This window comes from Sprattus sprattus, assembly GCF_963457725.1.
Source record: "Sprattus sprattus genome assembly, chromosome: 14".
Taxonomy (NCBI): Eukaryota; Metazoa; Chordata; class Actinopteri; order Clupeiformes; family Clupeidae; genus Sprattus; species Sprattus sprattus.
The window spans coordinates 28,229,522-28,242,194 of NC_137912.1; the positions used below are offsets into that span (position 1 = coordinate 28,229,522).

Below are 12,673 nucleotides of genomic sequence, written 5' to 3' on the forward strand. Positions count from 1 at the left end.
CCGCTGAAAACATTACGTCTGAAAACATAACTGGTCCGACGTTTCCTAAAAAAATAAACAAACAACTAACTTGATTTCAAAGCATTGTCCAGCTGTTTACTGACGTTTGTCATGTTTAATGACATTATTTGTCTGAAAGTGCATATTTTGTGTTGTATAAATGGCGTTTAGACAATTTCGAAAGTATGTTGAATTTATGTTTATAAATGTCACGAGAATTCACAGCTAGAAAATAGCAGGTAAACTATGCTAGCTCTCGGTGTCATGCTATCCTTGTCCCACATTGTTTAACGTGATATTTATGTATCTCTTCGTTTTGCTTGTTTTACAACGATCAAACTTGTATGAGTAATTGTAGAGGGTGAAAAAGAGTAAAATAAGGGAAATGTAGGCCTAAGCTAGCTGTCTTATCCTGCCAAGAGGAAACACAGGTTGAGAACAGCATAATTAGTGTAATGCTGCTTATGCTTTAACCTTCAGAAAACAGTAAAATTATTATCCATAACATTGATTTATCTCATTCACAAAATGTGCAGCATAATGCCAAAACAAGACAGACTCAAGAAGCAGAAGGACAGGGAACTGCAGTAAGCAGCTCAGAGTAGCTGCTCCCTTTTAACTTGGAACAGGCCATCAAAGAGCCAATCAAATGAGGGAGAATCAGTTACCCTACTAATATTAATCAGTTACCCTACTAATATTAAGTTGAAAATATCCTTCTGTTTTTTTTTAATTTATTATAATTATTTTTAATTTCATAAATAATTTTGGCGATGGGTGCCCTTTTTTTTTCTAGCACCTGCCCCCCAAAATGTCTGTGCACGTGCCTGCCTATCCACATCCCTCATAGTACCAGCAGGACAGTGTCTATACCCACTCCTTACAGTGCCAATAACTTGTAAACATGGTAAACACAAGAACACAAATTGCCATTTAGAAGATGGGGATGTGATGATGTATCCTCTCCTAGTAAACACCTTCATAAAAGAAACATGGATGACAGAGGGAATAATGATGCAGCAAAGTTTTTTTGATTAAGGGCACTGTGAGGAATATCATTTTTGAAATATAGCTGCAGGCAGCAATGAGGGAGCCAAGTAGATCAGCAGGACAAAGTCGCTATGGCAACTTGAGGTCATCAGGTCAAGGGTTTGGCTGTAAGCACTCAATAAGTTTCATGACCGACAACTGACCATAGACTGGATGAGATAAGGCCTCTACACGTTTGATGGCCTTTCTGTCTGACTGTAACAGGCAAACACATTAGGAACGTTTTAATTTGTGTGAGGCTTGTGTTAGTGATTCTGCAGTTCTTGTTTTACCGGCAACATGCGCTTTTGTTTACGTTTTGATCATGTGGTGGTGTCATGTGCCTTCTGTTTTTGTTACGAAATGACATGTGTCTCTGAATCCACCCTGTCTTTGTCTGACTTCCCACCATTATGTGAGCACACCTGATTTCTGTTTGTTGCGATTGGTTTGTGGGTATTTAAGCCCGGTGAGCCTATCTGTCTATGCCAGATCGTGCCAGTTTGTGCCAGTGTGTGACCTGTGCCGCTCCAGCGCTGAGTTAGTTTCTCTTTACCCTGTCTGCCTGTGTTTCTGACCCTTGCCTGATTTTTGACCTGACCCTGTTTGGATACCTCTCCCTTTGACTCCGTTTGAATGTTGGATTTTTGACCCTTTGCCTGCCTGTTGACGAGTCTTATGATTGTTGCTGGAAAACTTTATTAAAATTAACTCTGATCCTTGAGCTGTGTAGTCTGCTAGTGGGTCCTTCACTACTGAAAGCCTAGCACTTGGTTTGAAAATTAAATTGATACTACTACTATTACTACTACTACTACTTAAATTAATTAAACATATTAATACACTTTCTATTTATATAACACGTTTCCAGCGTATGCACAAGGTAAAACAAGCATTAAACAAATAAATACATGTAAAATGAGAAAATTAAAAATCGAATCAAAATATGTACAGACAATAAAAAATACCATTGTAGTTTTTTTTGTGGCAGTATTTGTTCCAATAGTTCTTATTTTAAAAATGAAAGGATGAGATGATAAAAAGAGGACTGGGTGAGTTTCTTCACCCCGTCCTCTGGAATAATTTTCCTTTTATTATCCGAGAAGCATCCTCTCTACTTTTCAGTCTAGATAATCAGGAAAAGGTATGTGGTCTAGCACTCATTGCAGAGCCTGGTAGAAATTTAGAAATGTCCTTTCGTGTCCTAATGTATATCCTCCTTTCGTGTCCTAAAGTATATCCTCCCGTGCCTTCCCTAGCTTCCTCAGATGCTAACTTGCTAGCACTAAAACCAATGATGGAGGGCTAGCATCCACAGATTTTGAAAGAAAGAATAAACCGAACAGGACAACTGAAGCAAATGTGATTCATGGTCGCTAGCTCTTTATGTGCACCAACAGTAACCCAACCCTGGTTGTACACGCTCCATTTAAAGAATGCAACTCAGCCTACCATATAATAAGTTCTAAAACTGATTGTTCAAATCCTTGATTGTGATTGGCTAAAAGCCGTTGTAAAATCCAGCATTACCTTACAATTTGACCTGATAACATTCCATATTACTGCGCAGCGAATGGCAAGGCATTCATATAGCGCATTTCATACCCAGTGTTCCATCTGGCTGTTGCGTTGCTTCAAGGGTTGCGTGGCAACGATTTATTTAGGAACTATATTTTTTAGTGGCGGAAGAATGACGGTTTATCATTAAACTATTGTTTCTTAAATTGAATTATCTTTATTTATGAAACCATATCAAATATTTGTAGTAACAGTTTTAGAAAAGCAATAAGACCGGTTCAGGTTTGCGCTGATTTTAGAACAGGTAAGGGGGTTTAATGGCACTCCGCTTCGCGTCGTGCCTAACAACTCCCCTTACAACTCCCCTTACCTGTTCTAAAATCAGCGCAAACCACGGCCTCTTGGGGCTTATTGCTTAAATTGACTCTCCTGGTCCCTGTTGCGTCTTACTCCCTCAACTCCCTCTGAACCGATTTAAAAGTCTTGGACTTGGAATCCAAAGAACACTAAAATTGCGAAAAATATGTAATAATCGATGACCAACTTAATTTCTCTGACCATGTGGCCTCCCTCTCAAGGAGTTTATAACTCATTGTGCTGGTCCTGGTTAGTTCTGAGGGAGCCACTCTGGATGACCTGGGGCCGGTATTTCAAAACTTGTAATCCAGATCAGAATGATCCGGATAACCAAATCCCCCTGTTCTCATCCACGGATCAACCTGATCTATCCCGGTATTTCAAAACTTTGCCAGATTGGATCAGAGTGATCCTGATACCAGCAGATTGGGATGTCCAAATCCGTCCCGCCCCCTGGATCACAGACAGGAAACAGGAAATGGAGCTAACATTTGAGCAAAAAAAAGGAGAAGCTAACACAACTATTGTCTCTAAATTAAAGTATAATCTTGGTCAGTGTTGATGCGTCCTTAGACTAGATGAAGGGCAATCATTATATTGAGTTAACCAATTAAGTAAATCATCACAAAGTTGAAAGAAGAGCTCGGCGATCTCTAATTAAGCAGAGTTCGCGCTAATGCGAGCTAACGCTGCTCCATTGACTCCTGTGTTAAGGAGCTAACAAGCTAGTAAATAAGCTAGCGTCTGTATGTCGCGGTCCACAGTCCATTTGAATGCCTTCACTCGCAAGGCATTGTGTGTAGATTTCAAAATGTGTTGTACATATCTTTTTAGGAAACAGTTGTCAACAAAAGGGACAGCCCTAAAACCTTAATATTTGTTTTTCTTTACAGATGTTTGTGGAAAGAGAAGACAGGCAGTTAACATAGACCTGCTCCAAATGGCATAACCTTTTGAGCTTTGGCTATGAAAATTAATTGTGTGTGCTGAATGCATGTTAATAAATTAATTTGACTGTTTTTCAGTGGAGGCTTTTATCAGTGGGTATAACTTAACAAAAAACTGTTACTTAAATAAGGCATTCATATTCAAACTTTCACTGTGTTTTCTGAAAAAGAAAGGAAAGTGCAACGAAAATAAACATTGATCAAACAGCAGTGAATTGTAGTATCAAACAAAGAACTTTGGGAGAAGTTACACCTAAACTGTTCAAACCGTTACATGTAATCTCCCTCAAATCCACCTCTGAGGTGGGATCAGGGTGATCCTGATTTTTAGGATCAAACTGATCCAGATTTCCCACTTAAATTTTGAAATACTCAAAAGCAGTGTTTAATCCAGATCAAAGGCAGGATTGGATTCCCAAATCTGAATCTGAATCTTCAGGATCAGATTTGCTTTGAAATACCCGTTTCTAGGATCTGATCAGGATTTAATCCAATCCAGGAGGATTAATCCTGTTGGATCATTTTTGAAATACCGGCCCCTGATGACCAACCGGGATCGACCTGATGACCACTCGGGATCTGCTTGGCCCATACATCACTGCTTGCAGCTTGCATTTTTTTCATCCGCAGTTTTACATCCCCCTTGACAGACCCTTTTTCTACATTCTCTGAATACAATTTTAAAGTGGATCTATTTTCAGAGGTGACTTTGTGGACTTTTTTCAGTTACATTATATCCTAGATGTAGTTGTAATGAAAGGGTCTGTCTGCAATGTATACTGTCTGTATAGAAAAACTCATCATAAAATAAATATCAAAGTAATTTCAAATCCTACTGTAAACCTCATAGCCACAATTATATGCAGACTAACCAATTAATGGAAGAAAACATGCATGCAAGTGCTGTACCTCATGTGTATGGAACTGCTCTTTGACCTCCTCCACACAGGTAGAGATGTGGGGCTGGGACTGCAGACCATCCTCAGCAGACAGAAGCCACGTCAGCACCTCCTCCAGAGCACTCTGATAGGTCTCCAGCCCCAGAGAACCCAACTCCTGCACCGCACATTTCACAAAGACAGAGAGGCGAGAGTGAGAGAATTAAGGGACCAAAATGCAAAAAAGTTGAAAAGAAAAACCTCTGTAGAGGAATCTGATGAACAGCACAGATTAATTAATAATTAGTGACAGGAACAGGGCCGAGTAGACTAATTGAAGGAAAAGGTATGGACAATAATAAAAGCTGAGGACGGACACACATATCTGCTAAGAAAGTTAGGTTATGGCAACAAACGAAAACAAATTAAAGCCTATAAATGCAATACTCACACTAGCACAAAGGAAATAAAAAAGTATAGTTCTGACTTAAATCTAACATTGAATTGAATCATTCACTTTCATTGTAACCTTTATTCCCTGAGTGAAAGTCTTCACTCCATTACATATTCCACACAATATCCAACAGGAGTGAGTTCACCCCTGTGCAATATCACTTTAATGTCAAAATGTACCAATTGTATGGTTTACTTTCTAAGTTCACAAGTAGAGTACTTCCTCTTATGAACAATCAAAAACATATACTGTAATGTAATATATTGAAAAAACATGCCTCAAGCAAGTAGAAATTCAATGCAACAAAAGTAAATACCTGTGATCTCTGATACACAAGTTAAAGATCCTGCGATCAGTGACACATAATTGTGATTACCTAGATTTTTTTAGTGGCCACTATTTGGCAGACAGGACACTTGTACAATACAGAATTACCAGTCAGAAAACTCCATAGTTCATGGAGCTCCACAGGGTTCAGTGTTGGGCCACTTCTATGTATTCAGATATCTGTATGTATCTGTATATGGATGACAAATTAACTTTAAACTTATTTTTAAATCTTATTAACAACATTAAACATTAAAACTCTTCAGAATCTTCCCCTGCCTACATTATAGTTCTCCTTCAGAACTACACTCCTATACGTTCCTTGCGGTCATCATTAGCAGGTCTACCGGCACACCTAGTTGTGTGGGTCACTTCCCCCTCACATCCATGCACTGGACTCCCTTGCGTAATTCAAAAATGCTCTTAAAATTCATCTTTTTAAAGCATACTCTCTCTTACGGAAAATGTTTTTAGATCAATCATGATTTTATTGATCTTATATGATGCAAGGTGACCTTGAGTGTCCCGAAAGGCACCATTCAATAAAATGTATAATCATTCTATATTTAGATTGCACTAATACTGCATTTGTATTTATTCATACAGTATTTTTTAACTAATAATCTCATTCTCATACTTTACCTGCATTTTTACATATTGTTCATATTGTATTTTCAGATAATTGTTGCTATTTATCATCTTCATTATAATTCTTAATGTTAATTTCTATTCTAGAATGTGAGCCACTGTAACATGACTCAACTGGGATTAATGAAGTATTTCTAATTCTGAATCTGATTACAGGCACAACATACATCCTAGTGTTATTGGATATCTTTCCCTTTGACACTGTGGATCACAATATATAACAACATAGACTGTAACATTGGGTTGGATTTTCAGGTAGAGTCATCAAGTGGCTCAGATGATGCTTACAATTTAAAATTACCAATGTGTATGGACTGTATTATATAAATAGACTTGTCTTGTCTATATTCCATTCAGATCACATAACCTTTACCCAGGCCCGGGGTGGGTAATCGGGAAAATCAGGAGAGTTCCCGGTGGGCCGCTTCACTTCTGGGCTGGTCGAGAATTTTATTTTTTGACATTTGTCACGTTAGTCCATCTTCTCTTAAAGTAGGCTACACACGTTCTACATTATGACACCGCCGCCTCTGCATGGGTTGTACCATGCGAGGAAGTTCTCCCCTCCCAAATACAGTTGGTTGGGTCCATAGCCCGTCTTTTCCAAAACGTTTTCTCAGATAGGCTGCCGATGGGCCGGCCCTACCGCAACGATACGAGGCTGGGAGGATGGATGGGAGGAAAAGGCCAGGAGGGGCTGAAAAAGCCAGGTTGAAAAAAAGAAAGGCTTTGGAGGAGGATGCTGCCAAATGTGCCAAGCTTACCGATTTATTTTCAAGAGGACAAACACTGGTAGTGGCAACTGGTAAAGAGAGACATAGGCCTAATGATAAGCAACGTAACTAAGCAGTGCACTGGTTTCAGCCACTTTATCTACTGTATAACTGCCGTTGCTTATAAACATGAGGATTTCCTTCTCTGTGCACAATAACATGAAAGCCTCCAAGTTGTCCTGACTCAATGAGCTTCGTAGCCTATTCTTCACAAATGTTAAGGTTGAGAAGCTTCTCTCACATCTGTGTGATGGACAAAGTCAACACAAACTTTGTCCAAAGCTAACCCAATGACATGATAAGCATCTGTGAGGAGGTTGTACTGGGAGAGTATTAAATGGACACAAATGGCACAGTTTTGCAGGAGGAAAAGGTTCTGCTTTCAAGCTCCATCTCTGATTCTTTCATACATGGTAGTCCGCCATTATCCTCCTGACCTTCCTGTGCCATCTCATTACATGCCCTGACAGTATAACCTTCAAGAGAGGACTTTTTCAGTCTCTCCCACTGGTATGCCAGGCTAGACAGCTCAGTTTGTAATGTGCTAACAGTAGCTCTGTCACGTAAGCAGACATTTGCTGATTTCCTGGAGTGCTGAGTTAGGGAGCCCATTTATCTTTATTTCAGGAACGTTTTTAGGGTCAAGACAAGCGAAATGAGGCAAGTTTTGCATTTGCTGAAATCCTCCTATCCATGCTACCTGCCACAGTGTCCAGAACAACATTATGGACATTCACATCAAAGGCAGCATCAGATGAGGCTACTGGTTCATCATCTAAAATCTCACCTGGCATTCTTTTCTTTCATCAAGTACTATCATATACTGCTCTTTCTTACATTAAATAACCCCGAATTCATATTGTTTACTCTGTTATCCTCTCTACCTGTACATGTAGTCATGACCTCCTCATTGCAAATTCTGGGCTCATCATTTTCAGCAGGAGTCATTTTACTGCATACACAGATCAAGTTTGAGTTTTGTTATCAATTTTTGCATAATATTTGTGAAGTCTAAGGATCGCCATATATTGGGTATAAAAAGGCTAATATTTGAAATCAATTTAATATTTTTGTTGCGAATAGGCTGCAACGACATTAACCAACGCTACAACGTTAGCCGAATAGGTGGTTACTGATCCTGTAGTGTCCATGCTGTTGGTGCTATTCGCAATGTAACTGTATACTGTACTGTGAGTTGAACTGTAAACATTAGTTCAATATGCCTCCTTGTTGAAGAGTGGTTTCAAATGCTTTATTTATTTATTTCTGCTTTTGTTAATTTATCAACCTATCCTTGTGGAATAGTGAAATATTTTTTGCTAACTTCTTAGCTTAAGTGGATTATTATTTAACCTTTACATTATTTGTTGAACCATGGTATTAATAAAAAAAACTACAGGATAGTAAGAGCTGAACTACTACTTCATTTATCCAATTTCCACTACCATGGAAAAAGTGGGCCGGTCTTGGGCCTGAAATTCCCGGGCTGAAAAGTGACCCACTCCGGCCCTGCCTTTACCTGATCCTGTGTAGATCAGTTCAACAATTAAAAGTAAACTTAACCGCGTCTTCTATCGCATCTACTGTTCAGAAGGTGGCAGTGTTTATCTAGCTAAAGCTACTACATTTAAGCAGAGCATTTATGAAGGAAGGCAGAACACTCTTCCTTACGCTCCACATCTAAAATAATTAATTTGCTCCCTGTTCCACTAAAGTCCATCAAAGCAGCTTCACAAGAACTTGATGCTCAAAATAAATTCTAAAACTAGAGGAAATACCTTAAAGAATAATCCAACGACATCAAACTATTCTTCAAAAATGTATATTATGTTATTATTATTTATGCCATAACAATACAACAAGATATGACAACTATTCCACAAAATGAGGCAACTTAAAAATGAAACTTAAAGTAACACAATGCAACGATTATACTTCGAGATTAGGGTTAGGATAAGCAGTTTAACCTTAAAATAACAGCTTGAAAAAATTGGGGCGATACAATGACTTTTAATAATGGAGAATCACCTCTGTGCCATTGCCATACCAGGGTCCATAAGCATATAACTTTGTTCTGTAGTTTTGCCTGTGGCGGCCCGAATTTCTACTGTCTGCCGAACTAGTAAGTCGCTTATTTGCCGTCTTGCTTTGTCTTGTGTTGCACTTGCTTGATGTTTGACTGTGTAAGGACAGTCGTTGAGTAACTAGTTTGTCATAATGTCAAAGTCAGCATATTTCAAGAGATTTCGTTAGTTTAAGCCAGTGGCGGTTCTACACGGAGGCCTGGGGTGGCCCGTGCCCCCGTAGACATGTCCCTGGCCACCCCTGCGGCCACCCCGTGCTGACCAAATAAAAAAAAAATGGGAATTTATTATGATTTTACACCCGAGCGCCAAAAGCGGCACTAATGCGACGCAACGTTCTACACGGGTAAATCACTGTAGTTTGCCATGTGTGGTGCTTGCTGGAGAGAGGAGGTAGGATTGAAATGTTTGGCTCGCTCTCTTTTTGGATCGCTGGTTCTTAAGAGGAGCTGGTAGTCTGCCTATGCCTTTAGTGGTAACCAAAGGGATCATAAACAACTGTCTACCGGCTGAGCTGGTGATTTTTCTGCCACATGAAGGCAGAGAAGAAGGAAAAATAACCACAGCGTTTTTTTCAAGAACCAAAAGATGGAAATATCCTATGCCTGTTGACTTTCCCAGATGTTATGTGTATACAGATTGTCATAGACGAACTGAACGAATTTGATTTTACGACGACAAGAATATGTGTGGGTCATACAGTCTTTCACGATCACTTTATTAATTCCAGGATAAGAGTCAGTTCTTGTGACATAGTCGCTGTTATCTGCCAGTAGGTAACATATCTAGCTACTAGCCTGCTTTAGATTCATGCACTAGCAAGAAGCCTTTGATTGCTAACTGATGTAGCTAGCTCTTGCTGCTGAGTTTTCAAAGTTGACTTCAATGTTTTAATTTAATGTATCCCATGATCAGGGGTGTTTTCACTGCTTTCAACACTGATAGCTACAACAGTCCACTGATCTCAAACAACAGTTAGCAAGTAAAGGCTTCTTGCTAGTGCAGGAATCTTAGATCAGCAGTAGACTAGCTAGCAGCTAAATAATAACGTGAGGGGCAGATAACATCAACTGTCATGAGAACTGACTATTTTTCCTGGAATTAATAAAGTGATCCTGGGTCAAAAGCCACAATCACCATTAGTATTTAATCAAAACAGGTTTAATGGGTACCGTTAGTTCGGTTTGTCATTAAATATCAGTCTTCAACATACAAAGACATTATGTAGCTACCTAACGGAGTTTTGGTAAATGGTTGTCGTGAATATGAAACTCTCCTGCTGTCAAATCAGGACCAATCACAGAAGAGCCCAACTTTGGTTCACGCCCACAAAGTGTCAAAAGTTGAAAAAAAAATTGACGCTCTGTATTTGCACCCTGTACTGTATTTTTTATGGCCCTTACTCTTGCACCTGCACTCATTGTTATAATGTTAAGTTAAGTTGTACATGTTTATATGTTTTTAAAGTAATTCAAGTTTATAATATTTAAATATCATTTGTTGCGTTTTTTTTATGTGCCCCCCTGGTTAAACCCTGGCCCCTCCTTGGCCCCCCTAGTAAAAATGGTCTAGAACCGCCACTGGTTTTAGCTGCTAGCATACCGTTAGCGAATAGCTATTGATCCATTGTGCTGCTTTAAATATAAATATAAATTGTCACTATAAATATAGATAAAGTCTTTAAAAAAAAAAAAGGTTAAAACAAACCAATGTGTGTCAACCACACTAAAACACTCACAGAAGATAAGCACCACTTCTCTAAACAAAAGAACCAAATGTACTTTTTCTGGTGTCACTGGATCCAACAAACTCCTGGCAAATAATCTTAATGTTCAGTTTGTCCAGTCTCTCTTGATGGACATCACAGACAACTTTATTGTTGAGTCTTTCTTGGGCCATAGTAGACCGTAGCCAAGTCTTCAACCTACGCTGTGCACTAAAACTCCTTTCAGCTTCACATGTCGACACTGGCACCATCAACAAAATCCTGATGAGAACCTCAACCTGGTCAAACAACCCCCGCACCTCAACTGGCAGGCCCCTGAGAACTTCCGCTGCCTCCTCAGTATTACCTGTGCACCTGTGTACTTTTCTGCCATGTTTGAGGCGCCATCATAAGTCTGCCCACGTAAACCAGACATCGGCAGAGAGTACCATCAATAATAACTGAAAACTGCAAAACGTGAAGAGCCCTAATTTCAGCTGCAATGCCTAGATTATTTTATTGGCCATGATGTTCAGAATTTCATTCTGCAATTTGGGGCTTGTGTACATTGTGTTACACTCTCTTAACCACTTCAGCAAAATGGGATCATCCTCTTCTGCCCTAAGTCTCAAAGAGGTGATGTAAATTACCACTTTCATCAGCGTGGCATCGTGTCCCTGTCTTGCCACATGTCGCACACAACTAACAATTTTCCCCAAGTAATGCCTTGCCACCTCCTGCTGTTTATCCCATTTGCTGGATAACTGGGCACTGACTGGATTTGGCTGCTGTGCACTTACACTTACGTAGTCGTGGTGGGCTTGAGAGTTTTGGTGTGCTGTGTATTTTTGGAACTAATGAATGCAGCATCAGCTGTGTCCAAAAGAGGACTGGTGAGAAACGTCTTTGCTGCATTAAAAACACAAGACTCCTGACACCGATGGACTGTAATGTAGCCATGGAGACTCCTTAAACCAGTGGTCACCAAACTTTTTTGGCCAAATATCACACCCTCTGCCTTGGTGACAGGCAAGATCTACCTTCTGAGGCGTTGAGAGAAAAAGACTGTCCAGACTCCAGACTGTACTTACTCACCTTTTTTGGCCTAATTGTAATTGAATGAAATTAAACACTTTGTTTCCAGCTTTCAAATTGATGTGACCAAGAACACACTAAATTACGTAGTTTCAGTGCAACATAAAAAGGAAAACATTTCCTTGTTTAGCTTAACAAGCTAATCAGACTAATTATGTGTTGCAGTTATTCAGTATTGAGTAGTCAGGTATTCAAATCATTAAAATCATTAAAATGATTAGGGTGCCTAAATATTTGCACAGCCTATTTTTCACATTTGATTTCATTTCACACAATTAAATACTGCTACACTAAATATCTTTGTCTGGAATAACGATAACGTAAAATGTACTCATGTAACATGTCACCGTACACATTAATATTAATATTTAGAAACACGTTGCAGTGCTTTAACGAGTCATAGAAGTTAAAATAGACAAATATCTGTCTCAAAACCGTTGGTTTGGGTAAGCTCATACATAACGTTAATCTATAAATAGACTTAGGATGTTGTTTTTTTTAACAAACTGGCCGATAACCAACATTACTACGACATTTAAGAGAGCTCGAGGATGTTATACACGCGAGTTGAGCCAAGTTTTCAAGGTAACGAGCTGTCAGAATGTTGGAAATCTCTCTACATTGGGCAGACATTCTGGCATTAAGTGGTAAGGGCTGAATTTGTGAGAAATCGTTGTCGATTACGTTCACATCAACTCAGACATCCTCGAATTTAAATAGCTGGCGGGGCATTTCTGTATGAAAATCCAGGTGCAGAGAACGCGTGTTCAATTTTAGAATCCTCATTCTGGTGAGCGCAGCTGATAACAATAAGAACCCATGAATCAGGCGGAGATCTTTTCTGACGTTGGTCTTCCG

At 39.3% G+C, this 12,673-nt stretch overlaps 1 protein-coding gene across 4 annotated transcripts in view; it reads right to left on the reverse strand.

Moving 5' to 3' along the window:
- Positions 1–12,673, reverse strand: part of dmd (dystrophin) — a 237,000-nt gene that overhangs the window by 178,766 nt on the left and 45,561 nt on the right. For all 4 annotated transcript variants that reach the window (XM_080851393.1, XM_080851392.1, XM_080851395.1 and 1 more), the window contains exon 10: positions 4,761–4,907. In XM_080851393.1, the coding sequence (XP_080707519.1) occupies positions 4,761–4,907 (147 nt within the window). The remainder of the gene's footprint in view (positions 1–4,760; positions 4,908–12,673) is intronic.